Source organism: Argiope bruennichi, chromosome 10 (assembly GCF_947563725.1).
Source record: "Argiope bruennichi chromosome 10, qqArgBrue1.1, whole genome shotgun sequence".
NCBI classification, from domain to species: domain Eukaryota; kingdom Metazoa; phylum Arthropoda; class Arachnida; order Araneae; family Araneidae; genus Argiope; species Argiope bruennichi.
The window spans coordinates 18,401,833-18,423,878 of NC_079160.1; the positions used below are offsets into that span (position 1 = coordinate 18,401,833).

Below are 22,046 nucleotides of genomic sequence, written 5' to 3' on the forward strand. Positions count from 1 at the left end.
AATAAGCATACTGATTGTCTTAAAGAAAAAATGTGATTTCCGTAGTGTTAAGTATTTCTGGAATATATAAAAAAATTATATCTATTAGTAATGGAAACAGAATTTAGCTAAATCATTGATGATAGAGCACCAACAAACATGTCAAAACTAGTATAATGGCTTAACAATCATTTTCCATCATATCAAGGTTGAAAAAATAATTACCTGAAAATGACTCTTTCTTGATCGTAATTTACCAAAAGGCATGCCAAATTTCATATTGCTCCAAAAAAACCAGGACAATAAAGTCAACCTGTTCATCTGTGATGGATAATTATTTAGAATAATAATACAAAATGACTGCTAGGATATAATTACTTAAAAAATAAATTTTTAAAAAGAATCTCCAGGTTGTTTCATAAATTTTTGTAATAAACATATTATATTCTAAAACAATTGATACAAGTTTATTTTGACAACAAAATGAAATGTCCAATTTATAGCTATTTTAATATGCTTGGATGAATTTATAAATTTGATAACATTTTAATCAAAATTGCTTTTTTTCCCTCTTATTTTTTATTTATCCATCAATTTCTTGCTTGAATGCAGGCAAATAATATACTGGAAATAAACATAAATAATTATAAGAATTAATACTTTGTAGATAAAGAAACAAGCATGCAGACAGGACACAGGCTTGGAACAAAAATTTGAATTTCTTTAACTAATTCAGTATACCAAACAAAGAAGTAAAATTAGTACGATTAACAGAGCAATAAGATGAAAAAATTAATACGAAAGATGCTTAAGATATTAAAAATATTATATAAAAAAAATTATTTGATCAGAAAAATTATAAAATTCTATTTTGAAAAAGGAAATATGCAGTAATGTGTCAGGTCTCAATATCTGATCTGCGAGATCAGTGTAGTTAATATGAGGTATAAAATATCTACATTTAATAAAATGATTGACAGTGAAAGGTTATATAAAGTTTAGCAATCTCAAAGTTTCAACTAAATGCTTTGATATTTCAATTGTATAACAATAAATGAAGTTTATTGCATTTCTAAAGGAATTAAATTCTTTTTTTCTAAAAAAGAAGCAAAGTGCAATATCGTACATATAAACAGCATTTATGTTCTAACTATGCAATTCCATCCATCTTAATGCAATACTATAAACTTAGATTTGATTAAACTTCTAAACAAAATTATTTTTTTTTGTTGTTTTTTAAAATCAATTACTGAATTTCCATTGTATTGTAATCTTTTATAAGCATTTTTACAGTCATGAAAATACCTTCATATAATTAAATAATTAACCACAATTATTAAAAGAAATTCCAAATTTGATGCAATTATATTTTAGTGGGTAAGAACATACATTTTAAAGTTATTTTTTTCTAATGTTTTATTAGAAAAAATACAGTCGAATTTAGTCACTTTTTTTCACATAATTTTTTTTTTTTTAAAAAATAACTTTCTTTTAAGTATAAAAATTTATTTTTTTAATAAATTTGGTTTAAATATTGTATATGATGTTTAATTTTTGTAATTATTGTTAACTGCTATCAAGAATATTCAAGACAAGAGTTTTTACATGCAAAATGAATTTAATGAGTTAATTTTTTAAAAACTATTATCATACATATTAATAGGAGAAAAATAATCCTTCTATTAATATTAAACTTAATGCCTTGCACATTTTTGTTAAGATTTATATTAAATCATTAATTAATCTATTTTCAAATGAAATATGACAAATAGAAAAAGAATACATAATAAAATATTGAATTAAGTTTTAAAGTAATTTTCTTTTTAATGTAGAGATAAATATTTCCTTTTTGTTACTATATGGTATTAGAAAGTTTAAATCAATATTTCAAAAGTATCAGCAGATAACTACATTCTTTTATATTTCAGCAATATAAAATTTAATTTATACTGACAAACTTTGAATTGATATAATCATGTATTTCATTTATAATTTTGGAATTATTTCATACTTAAATTCACATTATCTCAAACATTTTACTTGATTTACATTAGTCAGAATTTTCAATTTTCTCGAGTCTTTCTGAAAAATTTCAATTGAAAATTACTTCATCAGAGTGCTTTAATTTCACACTATAAGAATAACAAATAATTACTTTAAATATCTTTCAAATTTTATCTTTATGAAAAATAAAGATAAAATTAATATGTTCATATCTGTATTACTGCTTCACAGGATAGATTGTTTGATTTAAAGCTACCAAATTAGGCACAAATATACTTCAATAGATAAAAATATACAGCTTGGAACATTTTTTAAAAACATTTTAATCAAAAACTAAACAAGATTTAGATGTTTTTCTGCTATAACACCAGAAAATGCTAAAACTCAGTTTTTTATGTATTATCTTTTATAGGCTACAAAATTATTTAATGATATAAAATCAATTATGATGTATTTTACTCCTAAAAATTGGCAATTCTTATTTTTACATAATTTTTAACAATAGATTTCACTGTTGCAATGAAATTCAAACTGCTTCATAAAATGTTTAATCATATGGTTTTTCTCTATTATTGTAAGATATTAATAATCATACAGTTTATAGGAAGAATCAAAAAGTAAATCAAAATCATCACAAGATGGGATGTAAGATACATAACTTTTTAATAGTTAATAGAAAGTTTATGTGCACAATAAAGAGAACATGTACAAAGCAATTAAAGTAACATAATTTTTGTCATAATTTGATACTTAAAAATACTCTACTGGGAGGATCATGAACATTAAGTGGTACATACAAGATTATTGAAATTAAAAGCATCTAATATTAATGACCAACCTTGTCACCAAAAGAGATAATGACATCCATGAGATTCCAACTAGTTTCGAAGATAATTAATATCTAATATAAGAATGCTCATTTTTGTTAGAATAATATCATATATAAATTTTTAAACCTCATTTCAAAAATAACTTTAAGATCTTCTATCTCTGTGCTTATGCATATATAAAAATGTATTATATAAATAATTAAATTAAGAAGATTTAAAACAGTTTTATACCCAAAAGAGAACAAAACTAAAAAAATTCAGCAGTAATTAAAGAAATGAGGCAGTTTAAAAATCTACTAAAAAGTTCAAAAGTATCCTTTTCTCAAAAAAAAAAAAAAAAAAAAAAAAAAAAAAAGACATTATATTGTAAATAAAAAAAAATATGTGCATAGTATTAAAAGTTTTAATTTAAAGTAGATAATAGTTTTCAATAGCAAATTTACTTATGAATACATTATTAAAAAGTTTAATATTTTAAATTATTTTTCCTGTATTTCTTAGATTTATTTAAGTAGGCAGGCAACGAAAATTCAATAAAAGATGTATTCTAATGATTATATAAACTTATTAGTCAGCATATTAAAATTAATTTTAAATGAATATATTTCTAAATTTTTATGAAACAGATAAGACATATAAAAAAAAGTTAGAAACAAAAAAAAAATGAACCACAGATTTTATTTAAATCATTACTCTCTCTCCTCCCTTTTAAAGTCCTATAAAAATCTTCCCGAGATACAAAAAATATACATGGATCACAAAAACAGCAATTATCATCATTGCCAATTTCTTTCTTGCAATTTTAAAATTAGATATCAGAATTTAAAAAACAAAAGCTATAGACTGATTATTCTCTATACAAAAATTCAATCTGAATAACATGCAGATAATTTACTGAAAAGTGATAAAAGGTATAATTACTAAATAACACACTTCTACATGGCACATTTCAATTAAAAAACATTTCATAAAACCATATAAAAATGTTAGGCTTAAATTATTATCTTGTAATAGCTTTTTTTCCCCTTCAAAATTTTTCATAAATTTGCTATATAATTTCAGTATTTTATCACATAAAGCAACTCAAGTAATTGCTATTATATGCATGATAATTCAACACTTTATGTTTACTAATGCAGGAAATGAAATTCAGTTAAGTACAAAGCAAAGAAATTATTTCCTACCAAGTTACTGTTGCAGAATTTTCTGAAAATAAAATGAAAGCAACCCGGAATAATTAATTTAAACTTCAAATAAAAACAGTTTAAAAAATAATTTTATATGCAATGATTTTCAGCAATCATCAGTCCTATTGAAACAAATTTAATTTTAAAAAAAGAAAGAATATTGACAAATACCATTTCATAAATATTTATTGAAGATTACTTACTGAGGAAATAAAAGTTGGGTTTTGAAGCTGCAAACATCAAAAGAAATTAAAAAACTCAAATTAAGGAAGCAATATTTCTGAATTTAAATTTTTTTATTAAAATTTATAACAAATGGCTTCTTTTAACAGCAGATATATGAATAACAAGAACTTCTCATAGAAAAAATTTTCTACAATAGTCCACCAGGAATGTCCTTTAACAATGTGGATGAAAAACAAAATGCCTTTATTCTATGAGGAATTCAAGTTAAAGATGCCTGCATAATGATAAAAAAAAATGAGGGGAGGAATTCAGTTTATTCATCATCTCCTTCTTCCTCCTCCTTCTTTACTTCAACTTTAATTTTCTTTGAAGGTTTCTCCTGATCTTCAGAAAAAGATTTTCGCTTGCCGAAGGACTTCTCACTCTTAGCAGGTAAGAATGAATCATCAGATGATTTATATTGGAAAACTTTGCTTTTATTTTCATATTTCTCAAACCTTGCCTTTTGTTTGCCAGTTCCACTGATTCGTGTTTTCTTGCCTTCTTCTATCCTTTTCAGGTTCCGTTCTAGAGTTGCTCGATGTGCTGTTCCAATATCAATATCCTCCTCACCAAAAGCATCAACACGGGCAGCAAGAGAAGTCTTTGCAGCAAGCATACGAGATGCTTTTCCACGATTTGCTGCGTTTGTCTGACCAACATACTGTGCATGATAAATAAGACCATATTTTGGTGTTTCATGCCTTGCCTTAAGAGCTCGAAAGAGTGCTTTTTCGGCACCTAAAATCTGTACGGTTGAGGCTGGCTGTTTAGCAAGATTAATAAGAGATCCAGCACGGGCTATCAAACGAGCACCAACCATTTCTCCTACAAGTGCCACTACGTTGGGAGCAACTGCAACCATGCGATTCTTTAAATATTCATACAGATTGGCACGACATTCTTGAAGATGCATAACTTCTTTGCAGGTACTTTGGATCTGGAACATATCATCTTCCTGCATCTCGCAGCCCATAGAAATTTCAGACATTTTCTTCACTTTGTCTTCATCTTCTTCACTAAGGAAGGTGGAAAAATCAGTCTTGGGTGCATTCTCACGGTCACCCATGTGAACAATGATTTTAAGATAAAGCTGGTTATCATTTATGAGTTTGGCCAATTCTGGGAAATGCCAACCATACCATTCTTTTAGTCTCATCACATAATTATTAATTTCTTTATCCAAATCATCCAAAGCAGAAACGGCTTCAATAACCATTTTGTCGATTTTATCAGGGCTAAACTTGAATTTGTAGCGAGCCAATCCATGAGCAATTCCTAATGACATAGCAGTTAATTCCTTTGTAGATATACCTTGCATCAAACTGTCTAGATGCTCACGAATGCAACGCATTAATTCAGCAACTGCATTGTTGTTGACGCATGTGATGTTTAATTTTTTGGAAATGCACTGCCCCAAAAATTTATCAGCAACAGCCAATTCTTCCTGCGCTTCTTCAGAAACCAGATTTTTCAAGCACTTTTTCATTTTCTTACTCAATTTGTTGTTGATTACTGACGAAGCTGTAGCCAAGGCATCTTCCATATCAACAAATTTTTCAAAGTGAACCAACTTCAGAAGCTTAGCAGCTTTTTCAGGAGATTCAAATTCCTCATAAAGATTATCAGGCTTTTTAAGCTTCTTTTCTTTTAGTAATTTAAATATTGCAAAACCTCCCGAAGTTTCAAAAAGCACCAACATGATGAAAAATAATACGCACGTTTCAACTTATTTGTTCCAAATAAAATTACGTCTCGCTGTAAACAACGTGGTTTCACGCATTGAAGTTAAATGAGGAACCGGTAATTGAGTTGAGTTGCTGCCTTCCTCCTGGCAAAAAATATCACGTTGAACTGAGAATAATTAATAGGTTATCTTTTTCATACAAATTATATAATAAAATTTTAAAAGGTGCATGAGTGGAAAATGCAATATATTTTCCGTTCATTTATAGATGAAAATCTTAATTTCATTTTATACTCAATGAGAGAGGAGACTGAGACAGGAACTGGCTATTTAGGAACAACAGAAGTGGACATATCTGTTAAAATTCCAAGCAACCAAACAAAAATTATATAAATATAGGCAAATTTATAAATTAGTGCATTACATTAATAAATCGTTTAGTACAGTCTATTTTTAAAAAAATATTGAGATTGAATGAATCATTTGTCTCATTGGAAATAGACAGCAAATGAGTATGGGCAATGCGCTATCTGCGACCTTTTTTTAATATATACATAAATCTAATGCTATGAAAACTAGAGATGCATAATCCACGATTTTTTGAATAACAAATAATATTGTTATTGTTATTTTTAAATATGCGTTCCAAATATCTGTTATTTCAATTATATTATTAATTAAAAATTATTACTTAATATTAAATATAAAATTTATTAATTGTAATTAATATTTAATTTACTAATTTAATTAACGTGAGATTGAATTAATTTATCTGTTTCAGCTTACTTCTTAAATTTTTTTTTTCTCAAAACTATTTAATTTATTTATTAGAGTGAACCATTTTCTGGAAATGATGAGTTAAAAATATGTGTCATTTCTTTAAAATGTTTACTTTAGTCCTATATTCTACCAATAGATGGCGCCAGCAGTAAACAGAGTACATGTAATCAAAGTCAATCATGTCACGAGCAATTACAAATGATCTGTATGGAATAGCACACCATCAAATACGAATATCTGTCACTCCCGTAAAGTGGAGCGGTGACTTCGCACTTTCCAGTGGAGCCTCGCAATTTCCGGTGAAATCACCGCTCCGATAAATTTCAGTGATATGCAATTCAATGATACGATACGATAATTCCAATAACCGGTCCGTTCACTTTTCAATCCAATCACAGATTTCTTTCGAGAGCTTCCATTGGACAGATCGTATCGATTCTAACTTTCCAGTAAAGTCACCGCTCCGGCAAATTTCAGTGATATCGTATCGATTGTTACTTTCTATCGTGATCCAAAACCTGTAATCGAAATATCATCAGTAAGATCGTATCAAGGATTTGAATCACACTCCTCTTTGAAAAGTATTGATCACTTGTATTTGTGACTTTTTGATATTGGTTACGTAATAACCACTCTGAAAATGTTCGTCATCCCTAATGAAAACTATAGTTTTAGTTTATTATTATTATTATTTACGAATAATATATCGAGACTATTGAATAACATATACATTGTTGTGGCATATGCTACTTCCTGATCACTGTTCGATTCATGAACTTCATTTTTTAAGCATAAATTTTTTTTAATCAAAAATTGGAGGATGAGAAAATTAGAGAAATATGTCTGACAATCGTGATGTGAAAAGAAGAGATTCACTCGAAATTACTCGAGATTTTACAAATTAATATTACCGAGTATTCTCCGAGATTTATCACGTGAAGGAAGACTGGAAGAGAGCTAAATTACCTTGGGTGATATGGAGCAGTTCGAATACGGCGAATGTCTAAAATCTTGGCTAGTGACTCGAATTATCATCCTTGGTCAAAGTCAAAAATTTTGGGGCTCCAAATTTAGAGACCCAATGTGGGACAAGTGCTTCCGTCATGATATCATGCACAGGTATTGCTTCTGGCCAGTGAGAAAATCTATTAATAAATGTTATAAGGTAAGTACAAACCTCAGAAGGAGGCAACGGTTCGAAGATATCTAGATGAATATGTTCGAACCTTTGCGATGTACAGAAAACTGTTGTAGAGGGCTGTGAGTTTTCCGATGAATTTTTGATTTTTGGTAGCCTATTCATGACGGTGCCCAATTTGAAACGTCTTTTAACTTGCTTGACCACACAAATTGTCATTGAAAAAATTTACGTGAGGTTCTAATGCCTGGGTGAGATAAACCATGGGGATTTCGAAACACTGCGTATCGGAATTGCTTTTCTGGAACATATGGTCGCACTTTTCCAGTGCTCATATCACAGTAAAGTTTCAGATTTGGAGACATCTGAAAATGTTGGAAGTTGAAGCGATGCATTGAGCATTGGAAACTCTTTACCTGTGGTCTACTCCTCAACCATGAGGGGAAAAAATCAATTGCAAGTAGTTGGGATGTCATTTTTCCAAGATAAGGTGTCAGCCACAATATTTTCTTATCCAGTAATATGCCTGATATTTGTGAAAAATGGTGAAATGAAGTCCAGATGCCTGAGCTGCTGAGAAGAAGTTGAATCGGACCTTTTTGAAAAAGCGAATTTCAAAGGCTTATGGTCTGTATATATTATAAAACGCCTGCCCAGTAAACTATGTTGAAATTGTTTTATTGCAGAATAAATTGCTAATAGTCCTCTATCATAGGTGCTGTACTTTTGCTTAGCATTGTTCAGGTAAGTGAAAAGAATGCGAGAGGTTTTAAGTTACTTTCATTTAGGACATTCAATACAGCGTCAATGGCATTGTCGGAAGCATTAGACATCAGAAATAACTGTTGATGAGAACCACGATAAGTTAGAATCGCTGAATTCATAAGGTCCTGTTTACACGATTCAAATGTTTGCGTTAAAGTATTGTTCCGATGAACCGGCCGCTTCTCATTCTTTTTAGAATCTTTTAACAATTCATGAAATGGAGCTTGAGTTATAGCGGCGTGTGTAATGAAATAACGGCCGAAATTTATCATAGCCAAAAAACGTCTTAATTCTGCAATAATTTCAGATTTTTTGAACTTAGCTATTGCTTTAGTTTTTTCGGGGAGAACCATCACGCCCGAAGGTGTTATAAAGCATCCCAGAAAAGAAACGGAAGATTTTCACCAAACACATTTAGCAGGGTTTAGTTTCAAGTCGTGTTGTCTGAAGCAATCTAAAACCTGTTGTAGATGGTTCTCATGCCCATCCTCATTGGAGGATGCTATAAGAATATCATCTAGGTAGGGTGTACAAAAATCTTGGCATGTATCTCTGACGAGTTTGCCCTGCATTACTTAGGCCAAATGGCGTAAACAAAAATTCAAACAAGCCAAATTGGTTTTCTCTCAGCATTTTTTTTTTCAATATTGTTGGGATTAACGGGAATTTGATGATACGCGCGAACAAAATCTAATTTTGTAAACACTTGTTTTCCATAAAATACCTGGGTGCAATCCTGAATATGAAAAAGTGGATAACGGTTTGGGATAGTGACAGCATTCAAGCGACGATAATCACCGCAGGAATGCCACCTGCCGTTTGCTTACTTAACCTTATGAAGTGAACTTATCCATGCACTTTATGAAGGCCACACAATGTCCTGCGCCATTATAAATTCAAATTCCTACTGAGCAGCCTTGAAGAACTCTGAGGAAAGGCAACGTGGTTTAGAAAATACCGGTGGCTCCTTTGTCACGATATAGTGAAGTACCTTTGACTGTGTTCGCTCATTGGGAATATGTGAAGGGTTAATTAGTTCTTTAAAGAATTCCAATAGTACTGCTACTTTTAGGAATATGAAAGTTCTTCCCTGGTGACAAAATCAAAGTCTCACCTTCAATTATGCTATTATTTTTGGTATCAAATAGTAAATTAAATTTTTATAGGATATTGATGCCTATGGTACATTGGCTAAATTTAGCTATTATGAAGGTCCAAATAAAGGTTCTACGAAGATTTAGTTCGAGAATCAGACGTTAAGTACCAAACTTTGGAAATTTTGTGCCATTTGAGGCATAAAGAACTAGACTCTCATTCACGATAGGATATTTTCTAAAATTAAAAAGGATAACAGATATATCCGCTCCTATATCAATAAAATTTTTTAATTTAGATGAAGAATCGGGCAAAAGGATACGATTAACTTGGTTGCCACAATTATGAACCAAACGCAACTGCTCAATTAGTTTCCCTGGTAATGGAAGAAACATGGAGAATTGCATTTTTTCGCTTTATAGTAGTATGATAAAAATATAAATTACTTTCTGGCTCCTTGTAGCATCTCCGGAAATGATTGCGATTGCTCTTCCAATTATTTGAGAATCTGCCAACTTTCGAGCTACCGCCGGTGCGCGATAGCTGTCAGCTCACTCACCAGTTGTGCGAGCTATGCAATTTGAGCTTCTAGAGATGAATTTTGTATATGTTGCCCACTTCTAGCTTCATTAATTTGCAGTTTATTTTAGTTATATTAACATCCTGTTTTGAAAACAACACTAGGGCTATTTTGAAACGGACCTCGTAATTTTGAACTATGGTCAGATGACGAGGGTGACACCTTAGCTGGTGCTCCCCCTCTTCAAACTTCCAAACCACACCAGCTGGTGGGCGTTTCGTCCCTATGGATTTAGCACGCACCAGACCCGTTACACGACGGTTCTTCGATGGAAATCAGGTTTCGAACCTGAAATTCTCCGGTACCGAAGCCGAGACCTTACCACTAGGCCACAACGGCCCCCGTTAATTTGCAGAGACACAGTTAAATTATGAATTTTGCACACGCCGTTGCAGCTGACTGTGATAGCTCATCGCTTAATGCACTTACAAATTTGCGTGTATCCGTGGGAAGATGCGCTAGCCAAAGAAATTTTAAGAGTGCTTCTCCCACAGTATTGTCTAACGTCCTCCTGTTTGTATGGTATGGAAGTTTGGAGAGGAGGGAGAGTGCCTGCTCAGGTGTTTTCCTCGTTATCTAACGGCAGTCCAAAATTACGAGGTCGGTCCCAAAATAGCCCTAGTGTTGCTTTAAAACGGGATGTTAATATAACTAAACTAAGCCACAGTATTACCTACTATAGAGTACGCATCATCGCAAACAAGTGTGATGGTCCAGAGTCACCGAATTCTTCACCTTGCAGAGAGTTCATATTTTTGATTCCTCACTTTCAGTATAAGATTGAATCAGTCGCTTCTCCACTGTATCATATAGTTTATCATTGGGGGGGGGGGGGTCAAAATGATTTCACTTACCGAAATTAAAACATCAGCCATAAATAGCTGCAACAACTTGTTTAAATTTAGTGGACTCACAAGTAATTTTTGCTAAGGAAAAGTGTGCCTCTAATCTAAGAAACCTTGATGCCATGATTTTTTTTCCAGAATTTCGGTAGCTTAACTCCCACACGTGTGATCTGGCTGCTGGTGTCACTCGCTTCAGTCTCATACATGTCGGGGGGAAATGTATACAAAATAAATACAAAAATATAGTTTAAAAAAGGAAATATACAATGTTAAATTAAAAACGTTATAAATTTAAAATAAAAAACATTGCGTAGAAAAAGTTGTATTTTACGAGCTCAGTTAAAGCACTCATGACAGATATGAAGCGAGGCATTGCAATTAATCGTGATTAACACTCTGGATGATTTCATTCTACGTGTAAAACTTTTTGAAAAGCGAAAGGAGTGAGACCAGTAAGCTGTTATAAAAGCGCATGGGTTTTCATATAGAGATGCACTGAAAATACGACTAGGATTTTTTTTTTTTTTTAAACTCTTCTCTGCATTACGGGTGGTCAGCTGTTCCTATGGTAGATACAAATTATTGCTCATTCAAGTCAGATTTGATTGCTTTCGTTTATAGTGGATGGTTACAAAAGTCAAATGTTTCTAGGAATACTATATGGGAAGATTGTTCCTTCGATCGCTGAGATATAATATCGATACATAAGTCGTTGCACAGAATAAATATAAATAGCGGGATTTTCTTTTAATTTCTGCTAAAAATTATATGTATAAAATTTCTCATTATATAGTTGGCGTAAAAAATATATAAATTTCAAAATACTTTATGAAGGACTAAATTTTTTTGGGTTTATGAAGGATAAAAATTGACTTTATATAATTCATTTATTATTCTTTTAAATATATCATTACTTGTAATATTTTTTATACTGAGCAATTGACATTTGCAATGCAATATATTAGTATTTGTCCAGAGCAGGAATTAATCAAAAACAATTATATAAATCTCATACGTGCAAATATTAGCATGTATTAAGTTTCAAAAGCAGTAGCATCATCTTCTTTATAATAAAACAGAATTTTTGAGTGCGAGTCAGCAAAATCGTTGGAAAGTTGAAAAAAATAACTATTCTAAAGCTTCATATATTTGTTAATTAGGTATTATTGATTGATTCATGCTCTAAAATATCTCGTAGAATTTTTTTTTTTTATAAAAAGGGATGGCATCTTCGCTCTTAAATGTTTCAAAATAACGAAATTTCCAGTTTAAAACGTAATGAATTATGCCATATTAAACATTTATAAAATGTCTCTTTATTTTCGAATTTCTAGACTATTCTACTTATTTAATGCATTTGTCAAAATTAACAAATTATTGACATATTTTGCGATTTTTTTTTTCATCTGCTACAACCATTTGTAATCAATTTTAATGAAGTAGTCATCTTCAAGCACATTCAATTCAGGTAGAATAGATAAACATTATATATAGGAATATTTTTTTCCTCCTAGATGTAGTACCATCATTTCTGTTTGGCATATCATATGTGAATGCCTTAAGTATAGTTTTCTAAGAATAAAATATTTCGGAAAAAATTATCTAAATTTGAAAGATATCATTGGCGAACCTTACCATGTTAATGTGTTTTCATTTTTACTTCATATCCATTTCATACATAATATTTAATTTCTATTTTCACTTGGTTCTTCTAACTTTGCATCTTCTCACTGATTTTAATCAGTAATTTTCTTGTATTTAAAATTAACACGAGTTTGTCACAGCTTTACCAAAATTGACCCTTGCGCCAGGAAAAAAAAAAAAAAAAAAAAAAAATCAATCGAATAATCAACCAATCGAGCAGTATACGACTGCTACGTAATAATCCGTTCAAACCGAACTTGCTACGCTACTGACCACACGTCGAAATCCGTGCACAACGATCTTGAAGATTGCTAGGTATTATGTCGAAATATTTGTGGAACCCTTAAAGCTATTAAAAAAAATTTTAGAAAAAGGAAACTATATAATAATAGTAGTGAATATTGAGAACAAAAATCTTATCGCCCATAAAGAATAATGAAGACAACTCAGGTACACAGGAACATCATTCATTTTCTTCTCTGCGAACGATGAAAATTGCAAATTTCAAATAGAAATAATTTAGAATCTTATTCCGGTAACATCAGAACAATTGAAAATTGTTTCTTCTAGTTCATTAAATGACGACGTATACGAACTGTTCGGGATTTTTTTTTTTTTTTTTTTTTGAGAGGTTGCTTGCTCGGAATAAAATTTGGAATTAAAAAAAAAAAATCGCGTTTTTATTATTCATTTTAGTCAAAATATTTTGTCAGAACAAATTTTTTTTTCCTATAGTGTCCGAGTTTGACTTGTGTATATATAGGGAATTAACGGTTTTATATAATATATATGAGAATTAGACGGAATTCCCAATTTTAATCTATTATCTAATTAGATAACCCTTTCTCTAATACAGTTAAGAGATAGCATAAATGTGACAATTTACTTCGATGGTTCGAATGATAGCTGTTAATTAGGGGCAGCGAATTCATTAAAATTGGATTTAAGGAATTTTGAAATTGTTAAACGAACATAAAGATTTCGTGATTATCTTTATCAAAATAAAACCTTGGCTATTAAAATATTTCACCTTTCTTCCATAATAGTCTATTTATATTTCATAATCTTTCATATTAGGAAATATAAAACCTGTATTTAAAAATGAGCTATGAAAATTTAACAAGATGCCAAACAAAGAAAAGATGTCAAAAATAATTTTAAAACACACGCACACACAAAATAAATAAATAAATAAAGAGTTAAAAAAAAGAATGTGGAATTAAAAATGTATGGTATTGTCAATTTTCAATCAAAAACAAATGATTCAACGTAACAAAACTGTTTTTTTTTTTTTTTTTTTTTTTTGCATACATGTTAAACTGCTATGGAAACTAATATTTTAAAGAAATTCAATTAGAAGAATCTTTTAAAAGCGAAGAAAGGAATTTGGATTATAGAATACATTATTCGATTACATGATTAAAAAAAATCCAATTAAATTTCCAAGTTAATATGCTTACCATCTACGAAATGCTAACATTACTTTAACCCTTTGCACTCGGATATCTCAACTCAGGTATCAATGAAGATGGTGCGTTAATTTTGATTGTTAAAAATACCTACAGAGTGGTAAGATGTAGATTAATATTTCATCGAAATTCTATTTATAGCAATTATATATATTTCGGAGCATTTTACATTATACATTTATTTTTCGGAGCATTTTACATTATACATTTATTTTTCGGAGCAATAAACAAGTCTTTGTATTAGGTGAATAATTATGCATCGAATTACTTTTTCGAGTGTAAAGAATTAATAACAAGTTTACATAAGGCTCAAAACAGATTTATAATGTATTTCATACGTAAATAAATAGATAAAAATAATTTTCTTACCATATAGTGTTAATTGGTCTTGGAACAAAAAGAAATTACTTTTACAACTAAAGAAATCATTACGTATATCCGAATAATCAGACAGTATCTGAGCTATTGTTGACTTCAATATTTTTTTTTAACAATCATTTCAATGATTCATAGAGAGTGAAAACAAAAATTACGCTGAACTAAAATAAAAATAACACTGAGATGTAAAAAGTATTAAAAGGAAATATAGATAAAGTAAATTAAAAAATAAAATAAAATGAAGATAATATATTTATATTCTGGTGAATTAACATCTGTATTATGCAAGTGTTAGAATTAAACTAAAGAGAAAAATTGGTAAACAATGAATTGCATAATCAATTCGCAGTAAAATGGTCTCCAATTGCCATTATGAGTAATAAAATGTCTGTAAAGATCCTCTGTTTGCTTCATTTAATTTATGTTATACCCGAATGAATCACGGTTGTTGGTTGGTTGGAATTGGATTTTAATGGCACTAAAAGACAGACATACAGCGCCAAACGTATGGTGAATATATGAACATATGGTAGAAGGAATCATGGAACGAAAGAAAGTTTCATGATGGTATATTCACCAATTTATCTCTATATTTAAAATAGGGCTGCGGTGGCCTGGTGGTAAGATTTCGGAACCGGAGGGCTTCAGGTTCGAGACTGGATTCGATCGAAGAACACGTGTATAAGCGGGTCTGGTGCACGTTAAATTCGTCTGGAAATAAGTCCTTCTTCTGGTGTGGTGTGGAAGTTTGGAGAGGGGGTGCCAGCTCAGGTGTCATCCTACCGCAGCACAAAATTATGAGATCTGTCTCAAAATAGCCTTAGTGTTGCACTAAAGCGGGACGTTAACATAACTAAACTAAACCATATTTAAAAGAAAAGTAAAAAAAAAAAAAAAAAAAAAAATCAAAGAATCAATTATCTAGCTTTTATCACTAGTTTCAATTTCGTCAATTATTATATTATTTCAAATAAAAACTTATGACTTCTATTAGTATCATCGGTGGTTACCTGTCCTTTTCGCCCTTCCGATTTCAGGAAATTTTTTCTAATACCATTTTGCTGCTCATTTTCTACAAGAAAACCCGCTGACAGAGTTTCCCAGCCACAACCACATCGATTTCAAAAATTTTCATTACACATGAAAGCTTGTGACCCCTAAATACATCAGCGTCCAAAATTATATTTTAGCAGGGCTCCCCCTTTTAACAACTGGTCCAATTCACCAGTCGATAAATTTAAAGTAATTAGGAAAATCCGGAGAATCTCTAATCACTGGTCCGAGCTCGTCAATTTTTATTTCTTACAATAGCTTATAAATTCCTAAATAAGTTACTGGTGTGGTGTGGAAGTTTGGAGAGGGGTGAAGTGTCGTCCCCATCATTTGACTGTGGTTCAAAATTACTATTACGACTCAAAATAGCCTTTAAAATGGGACATTAATACAACTAAACTCAAACTTAGATAAGCAATCAATGTTCGACTGACCCCATTTTCGGGAGAAAAATTAAAAATATTACTTACTTATGCATCATTTATGGGTAAGAAAATCACAATCACAATCTTCCAATTCCAATCTCTGTACCGATTTTGCCAATTTTTTCTTATGTAAATGGTCCCCTATCCGTACAAACCCTCCATTTCTAGAGATATCGTTAATAAAACTCGGTCTCAACAACTGGACCGATTTCGCTACTATGCGTATATAGTGGACCATTCAGAATGTGCTACGTTTATTTTGCAATTGTAATTTTGAATAACATTTTCATTTGGTATAATAAGATATAGTTTCAATATTGATTGGCATTACTTAGATTAATTCTAATAATTTAATGATTAACAAACATGATTTTGTATTTCAATCAAATGGAGATGGTATTTAAGTAGTGAAAATAAAAGAAAGATGACAAATAAAAACCTTTTTAAAAATACAAACAGCTTTTATTCGTATAAAACTTACAATAAATGGTGATAAATTTACATATAAGCGACAATACATATATTCTATTTTGCAAAAAAAAAAAAAAAAACAGCATCCAGTTATTATTTAAAAAATTGAATTGTTACTTGAAGAATTAGGACTTATTTCATCAATATTTGTAAAGAGTAGAAGACCGGCAATCTATTTATATGAGGAAATCATCAGGCAGATGATTTTTGATCTTCGAAGAAAACTGCGTCTGAAACAAAAAGGAAAAGCAATTTTTATTAAAAAGTGCTGTAATAAGAATCATGGGAGCAATCAGCAACAACTTATATAAAACGTTATTTTTTTTTTTAATCCTGTTCTCTTGTTTAAAACATCAGTGAAGAAAATAAAATAAATTAATATATATGTATATATATTTAATTTGAGTATAAAAAACAATCGTTCGACACTGAAGTCTTATGTGCACGATGAAATAATTTTCATAACTTTTTCAATATTTCAAAAAAGTATTTAATAAAAAAAATTCTTTGATTCATCATAATTTTTTTCCCCAAAAAAATTCAAATGAGGTAAATATTTTATTTTGTATCCGTCAAAAAAAAAAATACTTCGTAAAGCTCCAAATTTTATACAATTCTAGTCAAGAATTACTAAAGTGTCAAAAATATTCTGCGAAATATTCTTGATACTTCAGTTTTTAAATCATAATAAACGTTTCTATCTTCTGCGATCTAATTCGACTTAAGAAAATCCGAAAATTCAATTTTAGAACAATTTTCATAATTTTTAACTCATTAGCCTTGGGGAAAACTCCAGGCATTGATTGGTGCGGCGGTCGGAGGAGGGTTCTAAAATTGTGCCTTTTTGTAAGATAGTAATATTCGACTTTTCATAACTCACCAAGCTTGGGTCGCAACAGAGTGGGCAGTCGTGTTTTTTTTTTTTTTTTTTTAACTACTGGTCTTTAGCGACCCACTACTTTCCTGGTCATATTTAATTTTCTTTAAATCATGCAGATGTAACTTCATGCTCGGCAACGGCAACGTCGTGATGTTTCGGAGTTCCGCGATGTGACAAAGTGGTCACGTACGCCTCCACATCATAATTTGGAATAGATACTTTAATTTGTTAGTTTAGGGAAAAGTTAAATTTAATTGAAACTAGTTTGGACGAGCGCCATAAAGACTCGAACCTCGCGAAAGCTTATAAAAATCAATTACGTGAAAAAGTCATTGTTTATGCAGGCCTGGTAAATGTTAAATCTGACATCGTGAGCATAATGTTTCTCCGGAAGCGGAAGGACGTTATTCCCAAATGGGATGCGGGATCTTGGAAATGCTAAAAGATAAGAAGCTGGCAGCTCAGATGTTGTCCTCGTCTTATGACCGGGGTTCAAAATACGAGGTCCATCCAAAAATAGCCCTCGTGCTGCTTTTTTGAGAAAACTATAACTAGACTATAGTCTGTAATTTCTGCAGGCATTTCAAGGACACTCGTTTTTCCTATTCTTCACTCTTTCTCCGTTGCCATGGTTTCGAGAAAGCTTGTTTTTTATTCCACGCCAGTACGTTTCGGGAATAACTTACCTTCGGAATACCTTAACAGCTGCGTAAAACAAAATGAGTGACACTGTTATCTGCCTCAGCGTTGCGAGGCAGATAACCAATAACGAATTAGAAAATGTGACCTTGAACCGCCTACAGAAAATACACAGACTATAAATCAAGTTAAATGGAAAATAATAATAATAATATTTTAACTCAATCTAAAAAAACGCATACCGAAACTGTTGCAGAAAAAAAGAATGTTGCACTAATCTACAAGCGAATGTGAAAACAGGAAGAAATTTTATTATGTTCTGAAATTTCAACGGTTCTTGATTTTATTCTGAAAAATTTTTTAATTTAGCTTAGTATTATTAATGTTCCTTTATGAAGCAACATGAGAATTATTCTGGGGTGGATGTTGTCATTTTGAACCATGATCAGAAAACGTAAATAAGTTCAAGTACATTTCCGGCGTAATTGACATGAAAGCACAAAGCTGAAGTATCTGAAAATATGTTGAAATTAAATATAAAATTTCCATTTTGGCTCAATTATCATATCTGAATTCATTTTCCGATGACCACTGCGCTCGCGACTCTTTTGTTACAAAACCCGACCTTTTTTTTTTTAAATTTCATCCGTTATTTTTTAACAATCAAACATTATAAATCACTTGAAATCTTCTAATAGAAACTGAATTCCTCTCAAAATAGGAATTTCTTTCCGTTGGACTGATTGAAAAGTATTTAAATGAATTTTTTTACCATTATTTTTTCAATAAAATAAAATTTTTCAAAAAAAAAAATTAAAGGGGGGGGGGCAAATGCCGATCTGAAATTCTTATAAGTTGTTCTCTTCTATGTAAATGGGAATTATAAAAATTTCTCTTAAGTTAATGAAAAATCTTTTACCAAATTTGGACTTTTAAATTTTTACCTCACCTAATTAACATTTAACGGACGCGGCACGTCATTTACTTTTTTCCATTGTGACTTCGTAAAATGGGCCACATAAATTTATATTTTTTTCTTGAATTTTAAATAACCTTACTTTTTTATTTATATATTATTATTTTTGTACTTTTACAGTATATTACTTGAAGGTAGAGCAGATTTGATATCTTAAGTGTTTTAGCCATAACAACATTAGGTAGCTGGTTTTAGCTTTCTTTTAACATATATAAGTTGTAATTTAAATTTGTTCCACATATTATTAATTTTTTATTTAAAGGCGAAAATACAGTATTACAACTAATACTCGCTATCTGCTAACATCTAAGAAAGGGATGGAAGGCAAAACTAAAAGCATGTTTTGGATAGCATCTCAACAACTTAATCCGATAAAATTGCTAATCTGTATTTCCGCCAAATTTTATAACTTTTCAAGATAATGCGTCTGGGCTGTCTACCTTATAGAGTATTTTGATTGATTTTTCTGTCTCTCAATGTACAGTTTGTATCCACTCCATAAAGATTATCATGCGAAAAAGATAACAGATATACTGATAAACAAAGCAAATAAACAAAGTTTCACTTACTTCAAACGTTTTCACTGTGATATGCATCAAAACAGGACACACAGAGATATATCTGACACTTGTTGCACATGCAAGAACTTTGAACGCAATAATTCGCTGCTGTTTTGAGTTTCAATCGGCGGCACCTTCCACAAGCTTGTTTCTTGCCCTTGATTTTTACTCTCTGGTGAGAGAGGGTCGACGAAGTGGAAGGACTCTGGTCTGGTTCGGAGGAAAGTACAGAGGTTGCACAGCATGAAGGAGTGCTTTTTTTGCGTGAAGAATCCACTGTTATGCTTTCTAAGATTTCTTCTATTACGTCTAATTTAAAATCCGTGAATCCATTTGAGCTTTGATTTCGAGGCGTATTTGTCGAAGTATATACAATATATGCATTCTTTAAACAGGAATCCAACAAGAACCAAAACAAATATCTCCACCATTTACTTAATTTGCTGACACGATTGTAATAATCTTGGTTTGGGAGTACGAGTTTGACCTTTTTCATGTATGTATCGTATTTGATAATTGCAGATGGACATTGTTCAGTAGTTATTTTAGAACCTTCTCTCATTTTCACATCAACTAATTCCATTTTGGAATTAGTAGATATAATACAATATTTATTTCTGTAACCACACACACAGCATAACATATCTGGGTACTGAATGCATTGGAAGTGCTGGTAGTCACCAGGTTCTTTTAATTTTAGGGTTTTCAGTTCTTCAGGTAACTGTTTTCTGTAGATTCGGATACAGCCACAAGCGCGGTGACCTTTTTTAAAAATATCCATCATCAAAGGCACGCTGGAAAAAAATCGATCCAAATAGATGTGGTGGCCATTTGTTTTAATAGGCACTAAAAGATGATTGGCAACATTATGTATCAGCCTGCTTTTGGATCTTTTGATTTTGGCGTTTTTTTCAGTACAAATATCGAAATTGAATACATATCCTTTAGGAGAACTGAGAGTCCAAATTTTTAAACCGGTTTTTAGCGGTTTCAAAGATTTAAATTGGAGTATCTTCAAACAATCTTCATTTTTGATTAAAGCTTCACTAATGGAAAGTTCTTTGGGCGGTTTGAAATGTTTAAGATAGCGATCTCTGATGTCTTCCATTATCGGTTTTACTGTTTGCGTAAAATTAAAATTTCCATCATCTTTGGATTCATTATTAAGGCCATCCACTACGCAGAAGTAGTGAAGAATTTTCTGAAATCTTTTTCTACTCATTAGTTTTTTCACAGCTTGATTTCCAGTGATCCAATTGTTGGCCCAGTAGTCATTTAAGCTCGGAACTCGATTAATACCACTTAATATTATAATGACAAAAAATTTCCACAATTCCTGAATGTCATTAATGGGTTTCCATTGCGCATCTATTGTTTTTTTCCGTTTCTGCTCAATTTCTGCATATTTGTTTATATTCAATTTAATCACTTCACACAAGTCAGTTGTAAAGAACAACTTAAAAAACTGTAGAGGTGTTGAACCGATTGGCAAATCATGAACAGGGCCAGCATCAAAGACAAATTCTTCATTGGGAGCTAACAAATCGTTTTTAACTTCATCTGTCCAATCTATTTCATTGGAATATTCCGCTGCAGTTTCATCTTCAGGCAAATCTTCCTCTTCTTCGTCGCTATCAGAATCACTTTCATCGCTGCTTTCAATTTCTTCGTCATTATTAAAATCACTTTCATCGCTGCTTTCAATTTCTTCGTCGTTATCAAAATCACTTTCATCGCTGATTTCAATTTCTTCGTCGCTATCAGAATGCTGAAAATCACTTTCATCGCTGCTTTCAATTTCTTCGTCTCTATCAGAATGCTCAAAATCATTTTCATCGCTGCTTTCAATTTCTTCGTCTCTATTAGAATGCTCAAAATCATTTTCATCGCTGCTTTCAATTTCTTCGTCTCTATTAGAATGCTCAAAATCATTTTCATCGCTGCTTTCAATTTCTTCGTCTCTATCAGAATGCTCAAAATCATTTTCATCGCTGCTTTCAATTTCTTCGTCTCTATCAGAATGCTCAAAATCATTTTCATCGCTGCTTTCAATTTCTTCGTCTCTATCAGAATGCTCAAAATCATTTTCATCGCTGCTTTCAATTTCTTCGTCTCTATTAGAATGCTCAAAATCATTTTCATCGCTACTTTCATCTGGAAGGGAAATCTGATTTTCCATGTCATTTAGTCTTCTTGTACTTTGTTCCATTTGGGGAATTTATAACTTCTTGTTCTTGTGTACAACCGACCACTGACCGTAGAAGTATCGACAGGATTTGTTTGGGCCGAATGACGAATTTATAACTAAATAATCAAGGATAATTATCAAAATATCACTATCCGGAAGGCTAGAAATTGTCTTCTTAATCAGCTAATGCGAGAGTAAAAATAATTACAAACGCTGTAATCGAACTTAATAAAATATAACCAAAAATA

The 22,046-nt window shown here is 31.1% G+C and overlaps 2 protein-coding genes across 2 annotated transcripts; both read right to left on the bottom strand.

The window, feature by feature from the left end:
- Positions 1-4,277: 4,277 nt before the first annotated feature.
- On the bottom strand, positions 4,278-6,024 carry LOC129989384 (nucleolar protein 58-like). The gene has a single exon (XM_056097895.1). It carries the CDS (start codon positions 5,925-5,927, stop codon positions 4,500-4,502), a length of 1,428 nt encoding a protein of 475 aa, XP_055953870.1. The 5' UTR covers positions 5,928-6,024; the 3' UTR covers positions 4,278-4,499.
- Positions 6,025-16,663: 10,639 nt separating this feature from the next.
- LOC129987450 (piggyBac transposable element-derived protein 4-like) lies at positions 16,664-21,819 on the bottom strand. Its single transcript, XM_056095432.1, has 2 exons — positions 19,620-21,819; positions 16,664-16,785 (listed from the first exon to the last, which is right to left on the bottom strand). Exon 1 carries the CDS (start codon positions 21,817-21,819, stop codon positions 19,621-19,623), a length of 2,199 nt encoding a protein of 732 aa, XP_055951407.1. The 3' UTR covers positions 16,664-16,785; position 19,620.
- Between the last annotated feature and the right edge of the window lie 227 nt (positions 21,820-22,046).